This window comes from Entelurus aequoreus, linkage group LG12 (assembly GCF_033978785.1).
Source record: "Entelurus aequoreus isolate RoL-2023_Sb linkage group LG12, RoL_Eaeq_v1.1, whole genome shotgun sequence".
NCBI lineage: Eukaryota > Metazoa > Chordata > Actinopteri > Syngnathiformes > Syngnathidae > Entelurus > Entelurus aequoreus.
Window position 1 is genome coordinate 19,256,130 of NC_084742.1, and position 26,936 is coordinate 19,283,065.

General features: G+C 40.3%; 1 protein-coding gene across 2 annotated transcripts; it reads right to left on the minus strand.

The window, feature by feature from the left end:
* Positions 1–5,059: 5,059 nt before the first annotated feature.
* LOC133661663 (splicing factor 1-like) lies at positions 5,060–26,924 on the minus strand. Of its 2 annotated transcripts, XM_062065045.1 has the most exons (14): positions 26,804–26,924; positions 24,926–25,353; positions 22,265–22,525; positions 18,328–18,459; positions 12,051–12,126; positions 10,498–10,650; positions 10,333–10,422; positions 7,262–7,445; positions 7,081–7,196; positions 6,899–7,006; positions 6,637–6,826; positions 6,352–6,556; positions 6,119–6,283; positions 5,060–6,034 (listed from the first exon to the last, which is right to left on the minus strand). In XM_062065045.1, the coding sequence occupies exons 2-14, from the start codon at positions 25,329–25,331 to the stop codon at positions 5,712–5,714; spliced, it is 2,409 nt and encodes an 802-aa protein (XP_061921029.1). In that variant the 5' UTR covers positions 25,332–25,353; positions 26,804–26,924; the 3' UTR covers positions 5,060–5,711. The 2 variants fall into 2 exon arrangements, with proteins under 2 accessions (XP_061921029.1, XP_061921028.1); XM_062065044.1 differs by lacking the exons at positions 5,060–6,034; positions 6,119–6,283; positions 6,352–6,556; ... (7 more) ...; positions 18,328–18,459; positions 22,265–22,525 and adding an exon at positions 23,078–24,434.
* Between the last annotated feature and the right edge of the window lie 12 nt (positions 26,925–26,936).

Sequence of the window (26,936 nt, forward strand, 5' to 3'; positions counted from 1 at the left end):
TACTTGTATAGCGCTTTTCTACCTTTTTAAGGAACTCAAAGCGCTTTAACACTATTTCCACATTCACCCATTCACACACACGTTCACACACTGATGGCGGGAGCTGCCATGCAAGGCGCTAACCAGGATCCATCAGGAGCAAGGATGAAGTGTCTTGCTCAAGGACACAAAGGTCGTGACTAGGGCTGCAACTAACGATTAATTTGATAATCGATTAATCTGCTGATTATTACGTCGATTAATCGATTAATAATCGGATAAAAGAGACAAACTACATTTAAATCCTTTCCAGTATTTTATTGGAAAAAAAACAGCATGCTGGCACCATACTTATTTTGATTATTGTTTCTCAGCTGTTTGTACATGTTGCAGTTTATAAATAAAGGTTTATAAAAAATAAAACATTTAAAAATAAATTTAAGAAATTAAAAAATTGCCTCTGCGCATAGCATAGATCCAACAAATCGATGACTAAATTAATCGCCAACTATTTTTATAATCAATGTTAATCGATTAGTTGTTGCAGCCCTAGTCGTGACTAGGACGGTAGAAGGTGGGGATTGAACCAGTAACCCTCAGATTGCTGGCACAGCCACTCTCCCAACTTCGCCACGCTTAATGAGCTTAATGTTTCTGGGCATTGTCCCTTCAAATAAAGACTAAACTAAACTAAACATCTTTTAAAAGCAACTGAAGTAGTATGAAGGAAACAAGCAGTTGTAAAATGAGATGTGGTTCAGAATAATTCAAATATACACATCCCACAAGGAAGTCTCCTACAACTCCAGGACCAGTATTGTTCCGTCGAAGCAGGACAGTTTTGTTTTTTTGGGGGGGTAAGGGTCGTCCCCCGCCAATTTGGAATTGGCATGAATAAGAATCGCGATTCGATTCGGATGTATAATTTATTTTCCTAAATCCAATGAATATCATTCGCTTACACACGACGACATTTTTGGTATTCGGTCAACCTCTTGACTAGGATGGAGATAAAGATCTTCTCTTCCATGAGCGCTTTGAGTATCTAATAATAGAAAAGCGCTATATAAAATCTAATCCATTATTATTATTAAAGAGCGCGATGCTCCTCAACTGCCTATAATGGTGATGGAGTTGATTTATTTGGGATGAGGACTGTAACCCCTCTTTGCCATTCTGACGGGATGTTCTTCCAAGCCACTCTCAGGAGGTTCCACAGGACCTCTAGGCCAGGGGTGTCAAACTCATGTTAGCTCAGGGGCCGCATGGAGGAAAAACTATTTCCACGCAGGCCGGACTGGTAAAATCATGGCATTAAAACTTGAAAATAAAGACAATTTCAGATTGCTTTTTTTGTCGTACTTTGGCAAAAAATAGAACACGCACATTCTGAAAATGTCCACATTACAAATAATCCTCTTGGCAAAACACTTCAAGTTAGCTGAAAATTATGAGGAAAAAATTGATGCGGTTTGAAAAACACCATGAAGAACACAATGAACTTAGACTTTGTCTCTGTGTTTTTGCTCAGCCATTAAACTTTAAGCGCTTCCTGTTTTGAATTCTCATGTTGGCAGTTCATTAAAAACGTTTGGAAAAGCGCAATGGTGAAATCTGCATACTGCCACAACACATTCATTTATCATCATTCAAATATTACACTCGTAATATAAACAAAACAGTTATCAAAATGACACACCGAAATCAAGGTAAGATAACTACAAACTTAACCAATGTGAACATGCTCGATTTGAATATCAAATAAAATAGAACAAACACAGCACATGTAGAAACACACAATTTTGGGCGCTCGCATCGTACATTCAACCAACTGCAAGCGATGCATGGAACTCTAACTACAAAGATGATTGTCAAGTTGACTGCAAGTCTTTGCATCTTACCGTTTCGTTAATTTATCCGTTGATCATTTACAATAAAAAAAAAGTTATTGCACATCCATAATGCCGCCGTCTGCCGCCAGCCACAACAGGAGACGCTGATTGCTTGCACCTGCGCTGATTGGACTAGCGACAGCCAATCCAGAGGGCGCTTAAAGTCAGCTGACACTTAAACACTGTCATGTGTGACGTGTGTTGCACTTGAATTGCAATTGCGACATCCAGTGGACACATTTAGAGCAGCAGTTTCTTTCATTGAAAAAAATGCAGTTCATTTTTATATTTAGCAAACTCATCTTGCTGTTCGCGTGCCTGATGCGCCTCGCAAGCCGTACGTTTGACACCGCTGCCCTAGGCAGGACTTGTACAGCTTATGAGGTATCCCATTGGGGCCTGGAGCTGAAGCTGAGCTTGCTTTCCAGACAGAGCAGTGTTGAAGAGGACAGATGTGTGCTGAATGTGGAACATACCAGCGGTCATCCCAGCGGGGTTTGACTTTACTGCTCCCTGATGTAACACTCCAGCTCTGCTTGCGTGATCTCCAACTCCCCGCTTCTCTTGTCCTCCAGAAGTAGCCTCGCATTTGGTAACAGAAGAAAAGAAAGTCCAACACAAATACAAATAATCGGAGTAGATATTGACAGAGTAACAGAAACCACATTTTTGAGTGGGGAAATAGATGACAAAATGAATTGGAAATCTCATATAAAAAATATGCAACATAGGTGGCAAGAATATTTATATAATGAATAAAGACCAAAAATCACTTCATATTCTTAATTGCTCGATAGTGTTACTATATCTGGGTTATTTTGTAGAAATATGAGGAAATAACTCCAAAAGTACAGTTCACTCACTCACTGTGTTACAAGAGAGGTCAAATTCCCTCAATTCCCCCCAAAAACGGATTAACTGGCTGCAATATAAAGACAATATAACATACATCCATGAACGTGGATGCCTATGAAAAAGTGCAATATATTTATCTGTACAGTAATCTATTTATTTATATCTGCACCATATTGCTCTTTTATCCTGCACTACAACGAGCTAATGCAACAAAATTTCGTTTTTATCTGTGCTGTAAAGTTCAAATTTGAATGACAATAAAAAGGAAGTCTAAGTCTAAGTTAGTATAATACATACTGTTGGATATAGAGGACATTCAGATCCTTTATTTTGTGAATCCAAACTATTAAAATGCAATAGTTTGGTGCATTTGCAAACAGCTAAAATAATGCACAAATCAAACTATAACCTGCTACCCAAGAATGTACAACAATTCTTCTCAACAAAAGAGGAGAAATATGACCTTAGAGGCACATCTAATTAAAAAAAAATTAGTATATCAGTATGTGGAATTAAATTATGGAATGGGTTAAGTAAAGAAGTCAACCAATGTGCTAATATAATCCAGTTTAAGAGGCTGTTCAAGCTGCAAGTGTTTGTAAAGTACAGGGAAGAAGAATTGTGAGAAATGTCTTGAACTTATTGAAATTAGGATATTATTCATCTCATGAGCTGAGAACTGAGAACAGAAATCATTGATGTAAATTGTGTTACAAATTAAGAACAGGAAGTTAACATCTGTGTTAGTAATTGCTATGAAGTGGAAAAGGGCTAGGAATAAATTGGCCTTGCTTCTTCTTACTCCTACTCCCTCTTGAAGGGCCGACGGGTTGTCTTCATGGTTAGTTTCCTTTAAGGAGCTGTGGGTAAGGTAACGAGCCTGACACCCCGATGCAGTAGAACAAATCTTTATTACAAACTTTACATTAGTTCCCTGTAAGTATTGTACACTAACGTTACACAGAGAATCGCTTTTACACAAAACAATTAGGACACTGATCAATTGTGACCTACAGCTTTCTCTTGTGGTCAACACGACCCACTAATGTCGTAATGGTGCAGTCTTTCGACAGCAGGTTAGCAAATAATCCAACTTCGTACTGGTCCATGTTGACCAAACAGTCCTGTGTAAAACGTTAATAACGTTTAGACATCAGTGCAGCTAAGACGGCATGAGATAATTGCCCATTGCCCACATAAATACATCTGTCACACGATGACATCACAAATGGCCCACTGTTAAAAAAAAGATTTTAAAACAGTTCAGAGGCATCCAGAACTGTTTGCAGGCTCATGTTCAAATGCATGAATCATATGATTTGATGCAATGTTTAACACAAGTATCCAACATTCTAACTAGTCAGAAAAAAAGACAATCATCATAGGTCCACTCAAAAAATTGAACGGCAAAAATTACACCATTATTCATGGAGGTTACAAAATGTCATGTAAAAAGTATGGGAATCTGTAACACTGTATTTACAGATCTATATAGCAACATCTGCAGTATCACCACCCCCTGCTATTCGCATGGCACTTCTGAGTCAAGCTAGGAAGCTATTTTGCAATACTGGCTTGGGCCCGCCAAAACAAAAGCACTTTGGGTGTTAAGAATGGAACACATGATGAAGAGTGCCACTTGTAGCTACTTTACATACTAAATGCACTTCATGAGGCAGCCTAGAATGATGACGGGGATGATGACAATTTATGTAGCTATTTTACTGTTTTGTGTGAATGTGAGTGTGAATGTTGTCTATCTGTGTTGGCCCTGTGATGAGGTGGCGACTTGTCCAGGGTGTACCCCGCTTACCGCCCGATTGTAGCGGAGATAGGCTCCAGCGCCCCCGAAGGGAATAAGCGGTAGAAAATGGATGGATAGATGTATGAATGTCTCACTGCGAGCCTAATTTACCTGTGGCTATAAATTAAGAAATGGAATCAAATCTAATCTTACATTGCAAAGTACATCACAAGCCTCCCCATGAACAGCAACCACCACTATATCTATATACACATCAGCATTTACAAATGAAAATGTTTATATTTTAGCCATAAAACCATTGCAATGCTAAGACTACGCCAACATATAAAGATGGAGATTTGAGTGTCATTTAAGTCAAGTTTGTGGTTTGATGAAAGGGACCTCTCCCCCTGGTCTTGCACATCAAATACATTCACTGTAACAAAGTTACTACTTAAAAGCCAGAAAATAACCAGCTCAAATGTTCAGGAAGAAGTCCTTGCCCCTGTTTCCTGAATAGTTGCAATCCCAGGAAGAGGTTATATAATGTTTGAAAGCTTACTTAAGGACAAGGCGCTGCAGTCAAAGGTCTAATGAATCACTTTATTTCTAACCAAGCAAGTCATTCAACAGACCGAGTCCAGAAAGGGAATAAAACCAACATTTCATCGTTGTGAAGCAACACAAGCGATGTCCAGAGATGTTTGACTCTCCCTTCTATTCATGTGACAACCGAGACTACATGCACATTGAAAAAAAGAGCATATAACACTTCACATCTTATTACAAAAATATTACTCTTGATGAACTCAAAGCTCTTGAAATGGATCATGCAAAGCTTCTATTTGAAGGACTGAACAAAGATCGATCGTGTTGCTTTGTAAAAACGAACAAATGTGTCCAACATTAATTAAACTTAGCGATGCCAATATGAGCTTTTTGTTATTCAGTAGACTAAACAACATAATGCATGCCTGAGAGCAAGTGTTTGGACGCACGCACGCACACACACAAACACGCACGTGCACACGCACGCGCACACACACGCGCACACACACGCACACACATAGCTTTGCATTGATGTTGTGAAAAGGTGTGATTTTTCAGTTTGGACAAGTTAAAGTGAATTAATCCTGGTTTCAGACACGTCTTGACAATAGAAAATAAAGCACTGGTTATATTAGTGAGCAGGCAGTCTATTGGATATGATGCAGGGTGGTGCTTCTCTCCAGACTGGGCTCTTAATTCTGCGGTGGAGGAGGTGGAGGGGCAGGGGGCATTCCAAAAGGTGGCAAGCCAATCCCCATCATGGTAACAAAGTTGGAAGGGTCCATTGGAGGTGGGGGCGGCGGTGGGACGTACATCATGCTGGCTGAACCAGGGGGAGGCGGAGGAGGTGGAGGGGGCGCGCCAGGGGGTAGGGGGGGCTGGACCCCAGGGGGAGGTGGCACCATGGAGGGGTTACCCATTGGTGGAGGAGGCTGGACTGCCGAGGCCGGGGGCTGCTGAGGCTGTTGCCATGGATGCAGGGTACCGGTGCCAGGGCTGGAGGTTGTGGGGGTGTCTGCAGGAAGGGAGGTGGAACAACCATCAAAAGTTGACTTACACTTAATGAAGGCCTAAAAAGGCTCTCAGATTGTGGTCTTACTTTGTTGCCATGGCAGCGGTGTACTCGTTGCCATGCTGCTTGTGGGAGGAGGAGGAGGCGCCTGCTGTTGCCATGGAGGAAGGGGTCCAGAAGGGGGCGGTGGTGGCTGGTTGCCAGGAGGAGGAGGTGGAGGGGGCATCATGCCCATCGGGGGTGGCATCATGCCTAGAAAAGACAGATTTTAGTAGTCTTTACTTAATGATGATTGGAAGGCAGTCGGTGAGAGCCCTTACTCATGGGGTGTCCATGTGGTCCAGGGCCCTGGCCCATGGGCGGAGGTGGAGGTTGCATCCATGGGGCAGGCATGCCATTGGGGTTCGGGGGCATCGGAGGGCCCCCCATGTTGGGCATGGGGGGAGGAAAGTTGTGGGGTCCTCCATGCATGCCATGGTAGCCCCTGTTCTCATTGGAACCAGACCCCATCCAGGGAGGCCGATTCTGTAGCGCACACACAAAAAGTCACTCAACAAACGCGACTCTTCATGAACAAACGTGAGTTTCTTCTGCTAAAAACCAACCGGCGGTCCCTGGTTACTGTGTGGTCCAAGAGGCCGGGGGCCTCCTCCATGTACATGTCCTCCTCCGGATCCCGGGACTGGAGCCTCACCCAGCTCTGCCATTAGTGACAGATACTCCTTGTCCATGCGAGCCTTGTCCTGCGCCGACTGTGGAGGCTCGGCGCCAGGTGCTCTTTGTGCCGCAAAAGAACTGCACAGAAAGGTTTAGAAAATGAGACAAGAAAAAACAAAATACTTTGTTGCTTCAAGAAAAGATCCTCACCTGGTGTACTTGCAATCAGAGGAGATGTGTCCTGCTCCACCACACTTGGTACAGAGGGTGGTGTTGGTGATGCTGCGAGGCTCGGTGTTCTGCCAAGGACGTAAGATCCTACACAGGAAATAACCTTAACTGCACGAGTCGTGAATGAAATAAATATATGGAGTCAAGAAATATCAACTGACCTGTTGTCATCTTCCCTCAGTGTGCCATTTAGTCTCGCCAGCTCTCTCAGCTGCATCTTACGCAAGTCGTTCTGATCCTCAGGCGTCTCAATGCCTTGCTTCAGGATATTGCGAATCTGAGGGTACATCATTCATTAAAATGCGCACTGATGTGGTAGCAACACTGTGAGAGAACACCAACCTGCTCCACAGCTTTCTTGACGTTCTCCATCGTGTTTGCAGTGACCAGAGCGTGCAGAGGCTCGTCTTCCCCGGGCAGCATCTGTCCATCCTTTCTGCCAACCTTGCCCTCCTTCACGGAGCCTTTACCACGGATCATGATCTTGGCACAGCATTCCTTCTCAATGTTCTTCAAGGTGTTGCCACTGTGTGCACAAAAATAGAAACGCTGGGGATAGGTTGATTGGCAACACTAAATTGGCCCTAGTGTGTGAATGTGACTGTGAATGTTGTCTGTCTATCTGTGTTGGCCCTGCGATGAGGTGGCAACTTGTCCAGGGTGTACCCCGCCTTCCGCCCGAATGCAGCTGAGATCCAGCACACCCCGCGACCGCAAAAGGGACAAGCGGTAGAAAATGGATGGATGGATGGGTTACGTACTGGGGAGGTTTCATTGTACAAGGGGAACCCACTTATCTTGATGCCCTTGTACTGGCTAGTCTGGCATAGCAGACATCCAAACTAACAACTGTCTTGCACATTTACTGGTGACTTTCACCAGAAACGCAAGGATGAAACCTTGACAGTTTTGTTGTTTTCCTTCATTTGTGCACATTTTTCTGTTTTTATACAATATGTGCACCACAGTATTGTGTATGGGTTGTGGTGTTTTCCTGCATGTTAGAGCCAGACCAAGAGAGCAGAGAGCCGCATTATTAAAGTGTGAAAAATACGTCTTGATGTCAGGAACAGCAGTTTCCCCATACTGCACATTATTTTATATTTGTGGCGGTGCGTCTAAATTAATTTTCGATCTTTACGGAAGAAGTTGGCGCTGTCATTCATTTCCTATTTGACTAATTTGCTAATTTGACTTGAATTTGTCGCCATCTGCTTCCCCTCTCGCACCCATTACAATGAATTGTCTGATTGACAATTTACAAACTTGTCCGCTAGACGGCAGCATACATCATCAGCTTGTTGACACTTCGGCTCAACTAGACAGATGGAGATCAAAAAGAAAAACAATCCTATTCATGGTACAAAACAAAATATAAACAGCACATCACACAATAGGAAATATGTTTCTTTAAATTGCCAGCTCGTGTTAAAGGACGCACGCAATCTGCACGAACTAAAACCGACCCTCATTAAACTATTAACCTAATACCCTGTTGTCAAAATTTTAAACCAAGATGGCACAATTTTTACTGCACAAGTCAAAACTCTTAGTTTTACCTGTACACACACACAAACACTAAGTTTTGCATCATAGATGCAAATCAACTTCGGCCATTCGGTCCCCGTCCACCAAGACCCATGCCTAGGGATGATACTCGAAACCGGTTTTCCCGGTTGTTCGATAAGAAAAGAACCGAGTCCTCGGACTCGAATCCCTTTTTGAGAACCGGTACCCGTTATCGAGACCACTATAGTAAAGAAAAAGAGTTGGTTCTTTATTCGAATCCCTCGGAACGAATCCCGTCCAGACCAGAAATGCCCCGTGATACATCACAAGAAATGACGTCACGTAGCTCAGTCATTATCATTAGGCGCAGATAGGGAAAGCAGGAAAAACAATGGACCGGAAAAAGCGCTCCAAGGTGTAATAAAGTTCAAAACAAAAGGTATAATCCAATGAATAACTTTACTGAGAGATTTGAGCAGGGTACAAACACATGACGAACACTTTTACGACCAACCGGAAACATAGCAACCAGGCTAGCAACGCACCTCCTTTACGGCAGCTGTCGCAACGTTCTTAAAGCAACCGCAGCACATACATATATATACACAACATATATGACATGATCTCCCTTTTTTAACTTTTGTTTTTCTTTCCTTGTAAACAAAACAAAATCACACTGTATATGTGTTGTCGGTCTAATTATAAATAATGCAGACGAGGCGTGTTGGCCGAGTTCTTGACGTTTACTTTCGCAGCGTGCTTATAACCTCATTCTTAGCTGCCGGGTGGCACATGCAACAACCCTTTTCGGGGCTACCGCGCATGCTCGTCACTCCTGTTGCATGCTGGGTAGTGTAGTTGTTATATTCCCTAGCCTAGCTCATAAAATCACATATTTCCCCCTATAAAGAAATAATGTTAACTCAATAAAGTGTATTTATTTTTTTAGCTTTAACTTTTCATTTTTTAGCATTGTAACCACATTTGCAAACAACTTTTCTCTTCATAGATTTTTCTTTCCATAAAGAAATAAAGTGCAAAAATGTCAAAGCATCATAACAAACAGTTATGTCAAATAGCAGCAGAAATGCACTTTTTGGAGAGCTGTATTATTTTAAGTTTTGTGCCAAGGGACTGATTTTATTTAACACTACATTATTATTTATACACCTATAGTGATCACAGAGACAGGTTGTTTTTGTGTTACTGTATATATTTGTTTTTCTGAAAAATCCCACTTAATATACTTTGGGTAACAACAGTCAATATTTATTTATTTTATTTTTTTAGGGGGGTAACAGTCAATATTTATTTATTTATTAGATTGTATTTTTTTGTTATATAATAAAAGTGAGCTTTTGTTAAACCAAATATTGTGTGTTTTTTTCCATATACAACAACCTATCTGGACTCGATAAGAGAATCGATAAGGAATCGGTTCGATAAGAGGATTCGATAATAGGCTCAAACTCGATAATTTCTTATCAAACATCATCCCTACCCATGCCACATTCAATCTGCAGACTGCTTCATTGTCATCATTCCACCTACCGGATAAAGGTCGGATGACTGAAACCCTTTGGGTCTGATAAAAAGGTTAATTAACATATCAAAGGCATTTAACTGAAGAAGAAGAGTGCTTTGTTTTTTTGTAGTTTAGAATTTTTTTTATATAACTTTTCCACTTGTTGGAGGTCCTCGCAGTGTTCCTCTTTGTAATCAGTTTCCACTGTACTACAACACATCGACATAAACAAACGTTTGTATGCTGAAAAATGCGGCCAACCATATATCGCGACGTCAGCTTAAGTGGGAACTTATTAATAACATGGTTGACCAGGACTTGAGTTGTTTGACGGACAAGTTATGCGAGACCGAATGTATTAATATGAACTTCATCTCACCGAGGTCCAATAAGCAGGCCAACAAAGTTGATTTCAGGGTACTCGTCTTGAGGAATCATGACTTTGTCGTTAACTCTGGTGGCTGGAGGTCTGCACAATAACAAGACAGTTTTACTTTGAGCAGCAAACCAACAAATAGACAAACTGTGCATTAGAGACACATACTTATAATCTGCTGGCGGTTTAAAGTCAGGGTTGAGTCCAACCATCTCAGTGATAAGGGAGTGGCGCTCCTCCTCGATCTTCTTGCGCGTGCGATATTCACGCGTGTTCAGCCTCTTACCCTCGCTGTTGTAGATGGGCTCCGGCGAGGGAGACCTGAAGGCAGACACAGGACAAATAGAAACACCATGAACGCCTTTTTCGCAGCTCATGTGCAAAGTCACAAAAGCTCCCTACAGCTGACTAATCAACCATTAAACTGTATTGAGAATTAAGAATTGCGTATTCTTAGACTAAGTGAGTCATGCCAGTGCTAACAAAAAAAAAAGTAGATTTAGTATGACGGCACTGACATGACAGACAATTGTTGAATAGTATTTAGTGGCTAGTCGTGTTCCAAAACAAGCAAATGCATGGCCATAATTTCACCTGCATACAGGATTGTTGGCCTAAAAGAGAGAAAAGTTGGAAGAAAAACAAATCCTAAGCAGAGGCGCTGACTCTGAGAGCTGCTTGGTGTTGACGTGGTGGAAGAGGTCCATACCCCCCGGATGCTGAAAACCTGCGTTGCTGCATTAGGGAGGCTCTGTGCTTGAAAGAGGGTTAGGTTGACGTGGGGTAATTTGGGTTAGAGGAAAGGAATTAGGATTACATATCCACCTTTTCCTACGCTCTCCCGTCAAGAGAGCCACATTAGTAACCACGTGCTGTGACGCTTAAAGGGGGGGGGGGGGGACTCCTGAAAACTTCCAGCGGTGACAACATGAAGCACCACCGCTTGGTTCTGTCCCAATAGATTAGGGAAGCTTCATCTGAAATCAACCTTTGGGTTGCTGTGGAATTGTCTGTTCATGTTTACAAACTCTATAACATGGACAGGCGACAGGGATGCTGACTTTATAAAATGATATTTTTTTAAAGTTAACTTTACACATTTCCTGTGGGAACATGTTTCCTTATCTGAGCTTTCCCACAACACATCCAGGACTCTGTATAAAGAATGTTCATGAAAATTAACTAAACTATTTATAAAAAGTAACTATTAAGGTGTAAAAAGCTGTTATGTTATTGACGGCAACTTGTTTGTGAACAATAGTTACTATACTGTGCCACAAAACTCTAATGCACATTAACATGTAAGGAACCTTAACGCATTCATATATTCTAGTAAGATTTACAGGTTCTCAAGAGAATTGCCAAAAGAGTCTCTTATTTTGTGTATTTTTTTTGTTTTATCCAAGACAAAATCTTTGGATAAATATACTAGACGATATGTCTTTGCAAACACTGTTGTTGTCGTGGGTACAAGTGTAAATGCATCCATTTGTCAAAATGTGAAATTTACATCAGTCTCCTACATTGCAATGAGAACAATAATCAAGTGATTAGCAGTAAAGATAGCATACATTTAAGCAGCTGAAGTCTACAACACAGCTGACACTCATTCTAACCACAACACTATATATACACAAATATGTACTGAAAATGAGCATTTTTCTTCCAAAAAGTCAAGGTAGAGAAAGTGTTACTGTTCATGGATTTAATCTTTTTCCGACCTGTCCTCAGGGTTAACAGGGATTCCCAGGTCTCCTGTACGCAGTTTACGTGTCAGGTCTTCAATCTGCAGTTGGACTGGAAGAATTCAGGTTAGGAAAGAAAAACAAGGATGGAGAGAAATGTGGTTATCACAACACCTTTAAAACGAGTACATTGGAGCACGGTCTCAATCATTAATGCACATGTATTTGAGCTACATGAAAAACAACGCCAAATCAAATGTATATCTGACAACATATTAGTTGTTACAATGGAACCTGCTTATCTCGACGCCCTTCCGATTGGCTAAATGATTTTGGCACAGGTGACTGTCAACATAACCGAAACTAACCATTGCTTGCACATTTATTTGTGACTTTGGCTAATGACTTAAGGCAGGGGTCACCAACCTTTTTGAAACCAAGAGCTACTTCTTGGGTACTGATTAATGCGAAGGGCTACCAGTTTGATAGACACTTAAATAAATTGCCAGAAATAGCCAATTTCCTCAATTTACCTTGAACTCTATGTTATTATTAATAATTAATGATATTTACACTTAATTGAACGGTTTAAAAGAGGAGAAAACACGAAAAAAAATTACAATTAAATTTTGAAACATAGTTTATCTTCAATTTCGACTCTTTAAAATTCAAAAGTCAACCGAAAAAAAGAAGAGAAAAACTTTAAAAAAGAATTTATGGAACATCATTAGTAATTTTTCCTGATTAAGATTAATTTTAGAATTTTGATGACATGTTTTAAATAGGTTAAAATCCAATCTACACTTTGTTAGAATATATAACAAATTGGACCAAGCTATATTTCTAACAAAGACAAATCATTATTTCTTCTAGATTTTCCAGAACAAAAATTTTAAAAGAAATTCAAAAGACCTTGAAATAAGATTTAAATTTGATTCTACAGATTTTCTAGATTTGCCAGAATAATTTTTTGGAATTTTAATCATAATAAGTTTGAAGAAATATTTCACAAATATTCTTCGTCGAAAAAACAGAAGCTAAAATGAAGAATTAAATTAAAATGTATTTATTATTCTTTACAATAAAAAAAATACATTTACTTGAACATTGATTTAAATTGTCAGGAAAGAAGAGGAAGGAATTCAAAAGGTAAAAAGGTATATGTGTTTAAAAATCCTAAAATAATTTTTAAGGTTGTATTTTTTCTCTAAAATTGTCTTTCTGAAAGTTATAAGAAGCAAAGTAAAAAAAAAAAGAATTTATTTAAACAAGTGAAGACCAAGTCTTTAAAATATTTTCTTGGATTTTCAAATTCTATTTGAGTTTTGTCTCTCTTAGAATTAAAAATGTTGAGCAAAGCGAGACCAGCTTGCTAGTAAATAAATAAAATTTAAAAAATAGAGGCAGCTCACTGGTAAGTGCTGCTATTTGAGCTATTTTTAGAACAGGCCGGCGGGCTACTCATCTGGTCCTTACGGGCTACCTGGTGCCCGCGGGCACAGCGTTGGTGACCCCTGACTTAAGGAAATGTGGCAACAAGGATTTTTGAACCTTTGTTCAGTTTGTTGTTAGTTGACATATTTTCCTCCATTTGTGTAGATGTTTGTTTTAAGTCATTTTTTTCATGTAATAATCAAGATTTACAAGTTTGTTTTTCTAATTAAATGTATGATATATGCAAAACAAGTTAGGTGAAAAAAATTGTTTTGGTTGGGGTGGGAAGCATAAATTAAGTGGATTCCAATTAATCGAAATAGAGAACATTTTTGAGTATTTTGGGTTAACCTTATGAGTTCCATCACAGAACCAATTCAAATCGCAAGCCAACATACCACTTAGGGCTGGGCGATATGGCCTTTTTTTAATATCTCGATATTTTTAGGCCATATCACGATACACGATATATATCTCAATATTTTGCCTTAGCCTTGAATGAACACTTGATACATATAATCACAGCAGTATGACGATTCTATATGTCTACATTAAAACATTTTTGTTCATACTGCATTAATATATGCTCATTTTAAACTTTCATGCAGAGAGGGAAATCACAACTAAGTCAATTGACCAACACTGTATTTATTAAACAGTTATTAAGCAGTGCCACAAACATTCATTTAATTTCCAAAACAGAAAGTGCAAAATTGTCAGTCATTTTAAAACAAGCTATTAGTGCACTTTTGTGCATGATGTCTCTAAGATGACAAATCAAAACAACACTAAATTAAAGTGCACTTTTTGTACAGAACGCCACTACAATAGTTTAAAACAAATAAAGTGCACTTTTGTACATGATGTCACACAAGATATTTCAATAAGTGTCAAATAAAAATTAGCTGCTTAATAGGAAATCAAATTGTGTACGTCCTTCGCTATGTGGTAGGTTCCTGCGGACGTTATCTCTTTTGTTTTTGACTATTTTTTTCATACGGTGTTGATCTGGAAATGCTTGCCTCGGCATTTTGATGGTGTGGGCGTGTGGCACCGAACGGAGATGTTGACATGCGCAGTAAGCACTCTACATTCTCTAGCAGGTGACTTTTCAAATGATGCTATATATTAGCAGTAATGCTACTTTTTGTAGCAATGCGTTTTCCCCACACTTGACAAATTACGGTTGTCTGTTCGACATATTCCCACTTGAAGCCAAACCACCGCCAGACGATGGACCCTGTGCTGTTTTTCTTGGGAATTAATTGTTCCTTCATTTGTTACCAGATTCGCACCTTCTTTCTCTCGTATTACCACACGCACCACAGCTAACTTTAGCCATACTGCTATTTCTCTGCTGCGCGAGGGCGTATACGTATGACGTGACAGTATGTGACGTGTGTAAGAAGGTGCGCTCGCTGTCTGTGAGAAGGACAGACAAGAAAGAGTGGGATGAGCCTGTAGTGTAATGTCCGCAGCTAAAAGCAACTGCGTGAGAACGTATACTCGAATATCACGATATAGTCATTTTCTATATCGCACAGAGACAAACCCGCGATATATAGCGTATATCGATATATCGCCCAGCCCTAATACCACTGTACTATTATCTAACATAGCTGCAGTGGTTAACTCGCTCTATGTCTAATACAATGACAATAAAGCTTTTGTATTTGGGCAAATCTTCCAATGGCTAAATATCTAAAATCTAATTAAATGGGTGTACAATGTAGAGGAATACTGTGCTCTTACTTTCCACCAAACAAAGTCTTGGTGTGCACATTTTAATGCTGTGTAACTAGACAGTAGTTAGGTTGCTGCTTTCCCGACAACACTTCACTTTCAGTTTTGCAACTGCTAGTAGTGCTAGCGAAAACCCAACTTTGACCCCAATATGAAGTGAGATTAAAATCTGTTTGTGTATTATTTTTCAAATAAAAAACCTTATTCCAGAATGTATATGCATGTACATAATTCATTGCAGTTACTTACAAAACTTTAAAATAAAAATACCATCTATTTTCTTTTCAAATCACTGCTTCACGCAATCCGATTCGGCCCTGTCCACAGGCCATGGCCCAGTGGTTAGGACATGCTGTGTTTAACAGACAAGTTGTCGAAATAAGTGGGTTCCACTGTACACTTTAGTAGTTATTAACATTAGCAAAAACAGGCTTTCTTCAGAGCTTGACCATGTAAAACATTTGATTATAGTACCTCAAGGAAAGTAATCATTGTGCCGAATGTGACATTTGCGTTACCAAATAATAAGCAAACAACACACAATGATACCAGCCTTATGGTTAAATCAACTATGTGTGTTCACAGAGAAAGTACAAGCTTTTTGTGTTGTATGAACATTAATCTCCATCTCATTTGCATATATTTTATTCGGTTATTTTAGAGATACTAAAACAGACCGAGAGATTATCCCAATTTCACAATGGTAAAAAAAGCAAAAACAGTCAATCCTAACTTTCTCTGTGAACCAAACATATGTTCTGTGCCCATAAATTCAAAAGTCTTGTCTCTTTACGTGCCTTGACTAACATTACTTACTTCATTGAGGAGAGATGCACCAATTGCATTTTGAAAATGCTTTTGTTAAGGCCAGAAGGTCAGATTTTTTTTTTTTACATTTTGTTTGTATTTTGAGCCTGTGCAAAAGTGACCAGGCAATGCAGTTTTTTTTGACCGACTAAAGACATGTTACAGGCTCATCAATCGGTGCATCCCTTTTAAAAGGGTAACGATTAAGTAATTATGTCATTTCATGCACATCAGGAAAGTTGCAATTAAATGTGCAGATTCATCAGTCACTAAAATAACAGGATCTTTAGAGGAATACTTATTTAACGCGCTTCTTGTATATTGCATTAGTAAATGGGCAAAAAAAAGAGCGTGGGAAAAGTGTGACAACATAAAGCGGGCACAAATGAATGCTTGAATACCAGCTATGACCAACCATTACCAATGACTGAACATCAATAATAATGTCAGTTATTGAGGAAAGGACTCCTGTTATTTGTTGGTGCTACACTGCTGCTGAAAGGCACTTAGAATTCAAGTGACTTGATTATTTCCCCCACAGTGCCAACACTCGTGATTTGTTTTCCAATTTTGCTGTAGTATATTAATAATTACATAGCAGGGTTTCCCACAGATTGCCACTATATATGTGACGGTGGGGGCGTGGTCACTGTGACCTCATCATATTGGCGTCATGATAATTTTGATTGGCAATGAAGCATATGTTTAAAAAGCTTGAACAAATGTTTTATATATCTAATGAGTTGTAAAAATTCTCTGTGAAGCGCTTTGAGTGTCTAGAAAAGCGCTATATAAATCTAATCCATTATTATTATTATTATTAAAACAGATCTGTTATCCATATTTAAAAACAAATGTGTTATTAGTACAATATTTTTTTTTCTATATTCTTCTCTATTTTTCAATTGTGGTTGTTTATTGTAAAAGGTAACATAGGTTACACTTTAGCCTGCCCTTGCTGAATGTTGTAATTTAGTTGGACTAATATGTAAGCAGACTTTTAAATTAGAGATGAAAATATAATTTGAGGTGGTTTATTGATATTCTCCTCAATTAAGTCACTGTAAAACTAAGTACACTAGGAAAGCACATTATATATACACACATGTAGGAATCACATTAAATTAATAATACAGTTTGGAATAAACTGAAAAAAAAGTTATAATTATACAGGATGAACGTTGGCTCTAATGCAGCTAAGCTTCATGCTAACGTATGTACAATGGACCAGCTCATTGACAGGCTAAACAAAATTAGCATTGCCATCACAGCGCACATACATAGAAAAACAATCATTCAAACTCACATTCATACCTGGACAATTTACAGTCTCCAATGAACCTAACATGCATATGTTTGCAATGTGGTAGGAAATCGGTGAACCCGGAGAAAACCCCACGCACACGGGAGAACATGCAAACTCCACGCACACAGATGTCCAAATGGAGGTTCGAAGACGCACGTGGCGTAAAACCAGACATTGTCGGTAGTAATGTCAAAATGAGAGTTGTTTACACAGGCTTGAACAAGAAATGCCTTAATTAACCTTGAAATATCTTTGTCTTTAACTTTCTCTCCTTACTTTTGTCGAGTGTTAACAGGTGTGCGACCAGCTATAGCGCTGCTGACAGACGATTTAGATGTATGTTTATTCCTTCTTCAAAATAAAGCATAAAACATGATTATGGTATTTGAGGTTTTTAAAACGTATTATAGCCAATAGTATGTGAATAATAGACTACAGTATATCCATTCATATTTAAATTTGTTTTCATGTAAAAAAAAACAACTTATTTTTTAGGTGTGGCGAGTTTTGTTTTGCCGTGGTGATTCGCCACGATCAATTACATGTAGGGGAAACCTTGCATACCATTGATTGATTTGCCATTGAAGCAGCAATGCTCACACTTTAACCAAAATACACAGAGTAAAACTTTGGCAAGTTAAGTCATTATGAGCTACACTTCCATGCACAGGAACAATACTGATGTGTTTTGAGGGGTCAGGCAAGACAGTGAACTATGACCTGCAGCTTATAGACACAACCCACTACAACTTGCTAATGGGTGCCCAATTGTATGCAACCCATACATCTTTAGAAACAGTTGCCACTTTAACACCATATAGTTTAGATTTAATGACTTTGGATGGCTTTGGCAAGGACAACTGAAGCACAAGTTGTCATCATTAAACATACAGTAGGTATGAAATACAAATGGAATTGTGATTCAAAATATCAGTCTTTATATAAAAATGTGTTAGGATTAACGACAGCACAAGAAAATGTGACAATATCTTGAATTAGAACGTGTAATTGCCGAATAATTACCTATATAGGCTCTCTCTTGATCCCGCGTGAGACCAGGGGGGATGACGGTAGGCATGCCCGGAATGACAGTCTTCTGATCGGGGGTCTCACTGCTCCAACGGCTCTTCTTCTTTTGCTTCTTTTGGCTGAAATCTGTACAGGGAAACCGAAGGCTGTTTGGCTCTTGCATATAAAAAAATCTTAAACTGTGCACTGTGGAATACCATATCCATCTGTAATGCAGGAGTCCCCAAAGTGGGGCCTGAGGGCCACATTTGGCCCGCCATGGCTAATACATTTTCATACTAACCTTTTTCAAGCTCACACAATCATTGATGGCATGTCCGCAAGGTTAATTTGTTGCCATCCATCGAACTTGACTATCTATTCCTCTTTCAATATACTGGTATGGGGCTAAACTGTTTACTTATAATTATGTTGACTTAAAATTGCTGTTTGGCCTGTGTCCCATTTTTACTTTGGACTTTAGACGTAAAATGTTTGGGTACAGTTGCGTCCTGACCAGTCTTCCTCTCAGGGAATAAAAGTCACTGGTCAATCCCAAGTTCTTTTGGATGACATACAGTATATGTTGAGTAAGAAGGACCATCAAGACAGAATAGGAATATTACCAAGTTTTTAACTAAAGCTTTAGGAGACCAGTCTTACAATGCATTAATAGCGGCATCTAGAAGCGGTCTAAAAATCAAACGGAAAAAGACAGCTTATTGAGTACCAAAACAACTCCCTCCCGCCCAGAAAGGAACACAGCCTTATTGTTCTAAAGCAGTGGTTCTTAACCTGGGTTCGATCGAACCCTAGGGGTTCGATGAGTCAGCCTCAGGGGTTCGGCGGAGGTCAAAACACACCCGACTCATCGTGTGAATACAAACTTCTCCTTATCGGCGTATTACGGATACGGCAACAGCTGACTGATTTGCAGGTGTGTAATTTGTTGTGAGTTTATGCACTGTGTTGGTTTTGTTCTTTGAACAAGGTGATTGATGTTCATGCACGGTTAATCTTATGCACCAGTAAAAAAAAACATTGTAACACTTTAGTATGGGGAACATATTCACCATTAATTAGTTGCTTATTAACATGCAAATTAGTAACATATTGGCTCTAACATATTGGCTCTTAACTGGTCATTATGAAGTACTTATTAATACCTTATTCGGCATTAGAGGGTTATAACCTTAACCCTCTAACCCTGACCCTAACCAAATAACTCTAAATTAAGTCTTTATTACTTAGAATATTTCCCCTAGTGTCCAAATAACTCTAAATTAAGTCTTTGTTACTATGAATATGTTCCCCATACTAAAGTGTTACCAAAAACATATAACTTTATCTTTAATTTTAAAAAATAAATACAATTTAATTTTTCACTAAAGGGTTTGGTGAATGCACATATGAAACTGGTGGGGTTTGGTACCTCCAACAAGGTTAAGAACCACTATTCTAAAGGGATAAGGTAAAAGGAGAGTACATCATACTCCCAATACACATTCCAACGCCTTCGAGGTAAAGCACAAGAGTTTACTTGCGGACATAACATTCAAGCACAAAGTGTACACATGGGAACATATTAGCTGCTTTAAACATGACTATGAATAAAGGAAGAACTTTTAAAAATATATGCATTCTCCACATTACCCCTTCTGTAGTGTGAAACTGATTTAAAGGCCTACTGAAACCCACTACTACCGACCACGCAGTCTGATAGTTTATATATCAATGATGAAATCTTAACATTATAACACATGCCAATACGGCCGGGTTAACTTATAAAGTGACATTTTAAATTTGCCGCTAAACTTCCGGTTCGAAACGCCTCTGAGGATGACGTATGCGCGTGACGTAAACCGGCGAACACGGGTATGCCTTCCACATTGAAGCAAATACGAAAAAGCTCTGTTTTCATTTCATAATTCCACAGTATTCTGGACATCTGTGTTCGTGAATCTGTTTCAATCATGTTCATTGCATTATGGAGAAGGAAGCCGAGCAAGCAAAGAAGAAAGTTGTCGGTGCGAAATGGACGTATTTTTCGAACGTAGTCAGCCACAACAGTACACAGCCGGCGCTTCTTTGTTTACATTCCCGAAAGATGCAGTCAAGATGGAAGAACTCGGATAACAGAGACTCTAACCAGGAGGACTTTTGACTTCGATACACAGACGCCTGTAGAGAACTGGGACAACACAGACTCTTACCAGGATTACTTTGATTTGGATGACAAAGACGCAGACGTGCTACTGTGAGTATGCAGCTTTGGCTTTTTTTTGCGTATGTACGTAACTTTTTTTAAATATATAAGCTTTATGAACCTTGGGTTAGGTGAACGGTCTTTTGGGCTGAGTGATTGTGTGTGTTGATCATGTGTTTGAATTGTATTGGCGTGTTCTATGGAGCTAGGAGCTAGCAGAGGAGCTAGGAGCTAGCATAACACGTACCGTACCGTACGTGCGCATCACGTACGTAACTTTTTAAAAATATATAAGCTTTATGAACCTTGGGTTAGGTGAACGGTCTTTTGGGCTGAGTGATTGTGTGTGTTGATCAGGTGTTTGAATTGTATTGGCGTGTTCTATGGAGCTAGGAGCTAGCAGAGGAGCTAGGAGCTAGCATAACAAACACGCAGGTGTTATTATGCAGGATTAATTTGTGGCATATTAAATATAAGCCTGGTTGTGTTGTGGCTAATAGAGTATATATATGTCTTGTGTTTATTTACTGTTGTAGTCATTCCCAGCTGAATATCAGGTACCGTGAGTATGCAGCCTTGGCTGCTAAACATTCGATAACTTGACCGTATGTGCGCGTCACGTACGTAACTTTTTAAAAATATATAAGCTTTATGAACCTTGGGTTAGGTAAACGGTCTTTTGGGCTGAGTGATTGTGTGTGTTGATCAGGTGTTTGAATTGTATTGGCGTGTTCTATGGAGATAGCAGAGGAGCTAGGAGCTAGCATAACAAACACGCAGGTGTTTTTATGCAGGATTAATTTGTGGCATATTAAATATAAGCCTGGTTGTGTTGTGGCTAATAGAGTATATATATGTCTTGTGTTTATTTACTGTTGTAGTCATTCCCAGCTGAATATCAGGTCACCCCCGGCTCTCACAGCATCTTCCCTATATGAATAGCTTCAACTCCCCACTAGTCCTTCACTTGCACTTTACTCATCCACAAATCTTTCATCCTCGCTCAAATTAATGGGGAAATTGTCGCTTTCTCGGTCCGAATCTCTCTCACTTCATGCGGCCATCATTGTAAACAATAGGGAACTTTGCGTATATGTTCAACTGACTACGTCACGCTACTTCCGGTAGGTGCAAGCCTTTTTTTTATCAGATACCAAAAGTTGCAATCTTTATCGTCGTTGTTCTATACTAAATCATTTCAGCAAAAATATGGCAATATCGCGAAATGATCAAGTATGACACATAGAATAGATCTGCTATCCCCGTTTAAATAAAAAAAATTGATTTCAGTAGGCCTTTAAGAACAAAATGGAATACACTACTACCCCGCAACCAGCAGAGGCGCTGCAGATTCAATCTCAACTAGACTACGATAAAAAGACGACGATGACCCCACACAGTCAAATACGCAAGAAAAATACAACGAAGCACACACACACACGATCCGGTAGGTATGTCTAGCATCAAGCGCAACGAAACTATGTACAAACACAAACAACTGCTCATCACAGCACATTACAATAAACATGGCGCAATTTCATTTTCACTTGGTGATGCTGCTCGGGTAAACATGTGTATCCACATTAATGGTTGTTTATTGTTTAGAACAACTACTAACCATATGTTAATACAATAAAAACGTTAAATGTCTCCTTCTGATCGAGGTTGGTGTAAGTGGGCCGTTAATCCGTGCTAGCATGCTCCCTCCAGTCGCATACGTTAGCTTTAGCTCGGCGCTAAACTTACCCTGAACAGCTGATGGCTGGGGAGGCTGAGGTGAAAACCCACCGGCCGCGTTGTACTGGGTTGTCTGTGGATAGGTGGAGGGGGGAATCGCCGGCTGGAATCCTTGAATCGGCGAAAATGAGGCAGGTGGTGCCGGGCTTGGAATCAAGCCGTTCCCGGCGCCAGGCCCTGCCTCGAAGCCTCGTTTAGCGCCAATGCTGGGATGCAACTTTCCTAGAGGAGTCGCGTTTGCCCCCGTCGCCATTTTGGCAGACCAATCAACTCGTTGTTTAAAAGGTTAGTCAAGTTTGCCAACTATATAACCTTGGTGCAAAACAGGTTAGTTACCTCGTACTTCGAGATCTTCTTCGATCATGAAAATCAAAATGGCGCCTTGCGTTAAAAACACAAAAGACTATCCTGTCAGTGAGGGACGGAGCGCTGCAGTATGGCGCTCTCCTATTGGTCCACATAAACCACGCCCCACGCTGGCTTGTAGAGTGTGATAGACGAGCATAAAAAAATAGTCCTTATCAATCATTTCACTGCAAGTGTATACTGGAAATACGTTTAAGGGCGCAATACTAAGTCGTTTATAAATAGTATGATTAAAAATAGTATATTCATATATGAGCAGATGTCAATAAATTATAGTTGAATGAATTAGTGATCTCAAGCTTTGACTGACTTGACATTTAAAAAAATAAAGGGGTGTACATTGCCCCCAATCATTTCTCCCTCGTAACCTGACAAAGGCGTAAGTCCTTGTCAAATCGTGCATTTTGTTATAAAGAGTGTAACAGTGTAAAACTCAGAAGCGCACACACATTAGGGCTTTAGTCAGTTTATTCAAAAGTGACAATACAGACGATCTTCAAAGTTACAAATAAACATAAAATGAAGATGGTGGAGGGTGTTTACAATTCAGTATATTTGCATGGCCTCCAAATGATTTTTTCCCCCAAAAAATACAACCCAAATACAAGTATGTCTATATGTGACATGTAAGCCTAAAGTAAAATGCAATTAAACACCATATCTACACTCTGCAGCTAGCTTCACTACCCACAACTAAACTAAAAAGCACAAACACATTAGATGGTTAGCAACTGACCTTTAAAAACATGCACCATGCACTAAGTGATTTAACTGAATAGTGCTCCTTTGATGTTATTGAAACTTATTCTCACATACTGTACTTTCTTCCTATCTTGTCAAATGTTGTGTTAAATTACACTGCTTTTTGTCTTAAGACAACCAATTGAGTTACTAATACTTGCACTTGCTAATGGCTAAGCCAGCCCACTCCTCAGCTGTCACGTGGCTGTGTGAGACAAAAGTCAGTGGAAGCGTGTGTGTGTGTGTGTGTGTGTGTGTGCCATGGCCGCTCGGCGCCTCGATCCCGCGGACAATTATAGGTAGTACCTATGGTGAGGAGTGCCCCCCGGGGGCATCTGCGAACCCTGATATGGGTATCCTTCGGCCTCGGCAGGGACTCGCCGAATCGGACTCCGGTCACGTGTGTGGTACGAGGGAACCGGCACTGGTGCAGAAGGAACCGGTGGACACTGATATGGGTCGATGCTAGTGGCAGGCGCTCGTTCCCTCATACCAGCCGAGGCGGATGACACTGTTGAAGCAGGCGCAGGCACAGCACGTTGTTCCTCGAAATAACCACTGTACATACTGGCCCTGTACTTCCCGTAGTAGTCCACAACTCCGTACGGATCCCTTTCCTCATAAGGCGACCGCCGCACCGGGTAGCCTGGTACCGCACCATAGTATGAGCCGTCGCTTTGGTATGCCGCCTCGCTGCCGCCAGACACACCGTAACCTGGATGTGGCCCGTATCTCGCTGCATTCTCGTAGCCCGTACCCGCTCGGTACCCCGCCGCGTTGCTGCTGTGACCGGAACCACGGGAAGAGCCGTGCACAGGAGCGTAGCGTCCACCATAATCCGCTTCCGCGCCGCTGAAGCCCGCTTGATAACCTCGGCGGTGCCCATCAAATCTCGAGGCATCGTATCCATCAGAGTTTGGCTCTGAGCCGTTTCTGTGGTAGCCGTTCTGATCTAGAGGGCATTCTTTGGACCAGTGGCCTTCTTGCCCGCAACGATAACAACCCGCTCGGTCTCCCATTCCCGGCGCAGTACGGAGGCGGCTAGTCGAAAGCTTCACGCTCATCAGTTTGCCTTGAAAAGAAACACTCAATAAGGACTTGTTTACAATCATTTGAAAAAAAGTATTTACTCCCAAATTATGCTCTAAAAACAAGACTTGAACATCACATCACATTGGCATTAAAGCTGAAATCCGTAACTTTGCGTACTGCAAATTCAATTACTTCAGAGAGAAGATGTTTCGTTGTGCTGAATCCTAAGAAAGATAGTTAATAAAATTAGCAGAGCAAAGCGGATTACAACTCCTCCAAATAATGTGGACGCAGGGCCGCACACAGCGCACGATCGTAAATGCGATTCATTTCTGTATGACACGTTCTAACAATACCAATCGACATGCTGTATTACATTACGGATACCAGCTTTAAAACTTGTCAGGTTAGCCCCAGTCTCACCAATTGACCTTTTCACTCACCTGATGCACATTCACGACTTACCTGTCCATCTATAACAAGAAAACAAATTCAAGGCATTCCCCCAATACGCCCAGCCCAAAAGGTCACCTTTAAACGCTGTGTTGTCTATCTGATTAACGGCCTCCATGGCATCCTCCATGCGCTCCATGTGAACAAAAGCATAGTTTTTCACGATGTCACACTCCAACACCACACCAAACTCCTCAAACTTAGCGCGCAGCTCCTGGTTGGAGCAGGCAATGTTGCCAACATGGAGCTTGGCGGACCCTTTGGCCTTGCCATGACTCAGCTCCACGTTCATGGACTGTCCGTTCAGCTGATACTGGTGGAGTTTGCGAATAGCTTCTTCCGCCTCAGACTTGCTGTCCATGTGCACAAAGCCGAAATTCTTCAGGATGGAGCATTCCGCGATCTTGCCATATTGGGAGAAGAGCGACCGCAGTTCATCTGACGTGGTGTCTGCTGACAAGTTCCCCACAAATATTTTCACCATTGTGACGATTTATACTTCACACCTTAAGGACAAAAAAATAATGATCAATAAACTCTAGTAGAGGTGTATTTTTAATTTTTCAGTGCGGTACACCGCATACGTTTTCCCACATGATGCACCTGAAGTGAGGAAGCACACATTTAGGGAGTAAGCATGTAAAGAGGACGAAAAAGGAAAAATATGGGCGAACGAAATCAATGCCGATGAGCATTTGGCTAACAAGGAGAATCCAGAGACTTATGTTGTTTAAAGTCTGCTATTTTAAAAACTTGTCCTTTCTTGTGAAATGCACCGACGAACAGAGGAAAGTATGAATTGATTAACGTGGACCCCGACTTAAACAAATTGAAAAACGTATTCGGGTGTTACCGTTTAGTGGTCAATTGTACGGAATATGTACTGTGCAATCTACTAAAACAAGTCTGATTCAATCAATCAAAGTGGATATGACGAAAGACATGGGCTGGCATTGTTTAGTAGAGATAGGAAATGGGCTGAGAGCTGCCATTACTTGGCCAAAAAGTAACTTTCATTTACTAATCCGCACTGTGTAAACTATAACTGTTGCACTTCCCCAAAGTGCAACCTGCATTTTTTTCCATTATAAAGATAATACATGATTAGATATTACACTAATCGGTTTTGTCACATAGCAAAGCGTACACAGATAATATACTAGAGTATATTGACCTACAGTTGATTGGTTTTAGCATCTTTGTGCATTTCTTTGATAGTTGTTTATTGGATAACTACCTACCAAAAAACATGCAGTTTTTGCGTTTCATTTGGAAAATCACGAAATTATCTGTACCAAAACGTGACCTTAACTTTACCAACCCGTAATTATTGCGTCCCGTTACATACTTACACGCAATCGTCGATTACATGTTTCCATACGTTTGACGTGGGGAAATTTGATTTTACGTCATTAGGGGCAAAAATCGCGACGAACGAGCTAGCATTACGTGAATCTTGCTAAAACACTGACCGGTCTTTTGTGCTCACTACTCAAGCTAAAATGCCTAAAAATGACCGCAATTGCTTGAATTAATCCACGCCATCAACCAACGCCAATAAATTGTATTAACAATAAAATAGGAAGGGGCCCTCAACATCATCGGTCCTATTTGCTATGCCAACAATATAAACTCGCAGTAGCATGTAGCTAGCCGCCTTAGCACACCAGAGACGGAGCACTCAGATAACAGTTAATATAAACATAGTATCGAAGATTTTCAAATTCGGCAAGAACATATTTTTTTAAAATATACATAAAAATGTAAAATAATGCTCAGAACAAGTATACACATCACGTGTTCAAAAAGAGCGTCGACGCTTCATCAATACTTTTCGTCGCAGCGGTTTAGTTTTACAATATAACCTGGCATATATCACGTATTTTATAAATGTGTATGTATATATAAGTCCGGATATATAGCGGTTTAATTCCCATTTGAGATAATTACACCTACCTTTCAGACTGTAGGGCGCGTTCACTTGCTTCTGAGTGAAAGAAAATGGCGACGGCTGCTTAAAAGGCCAGAACTACTTTCTGCTCAGACCAGGTAACGCCTCCGCGGAGTGCTTTTTCTCTAAGCCTCATCA

Coding starts and splice junctions, on each gene's coding strand:
- LOC133661663 (XM_062065045.1), bottom strand. CDS start 25,331: ATGGTGAAAATATTTGTGGGGAACTTGTCAGCAGACACCACGTCAGAT. Junction 7,446..10,332: donor GGCCTGCTTATTGGACCTCG/GTGAGATGAAGT, acceptor TTGTGCACACAG/TGGCAACACCTTGAAGAACA. Junction 7,007..7,080: donor CTGAGGGAAGATGACAACAG/GTCAGTTGATAT, acceptor TTTCCTGTGTAG/GATCTTACGTCCTTGGCAGA.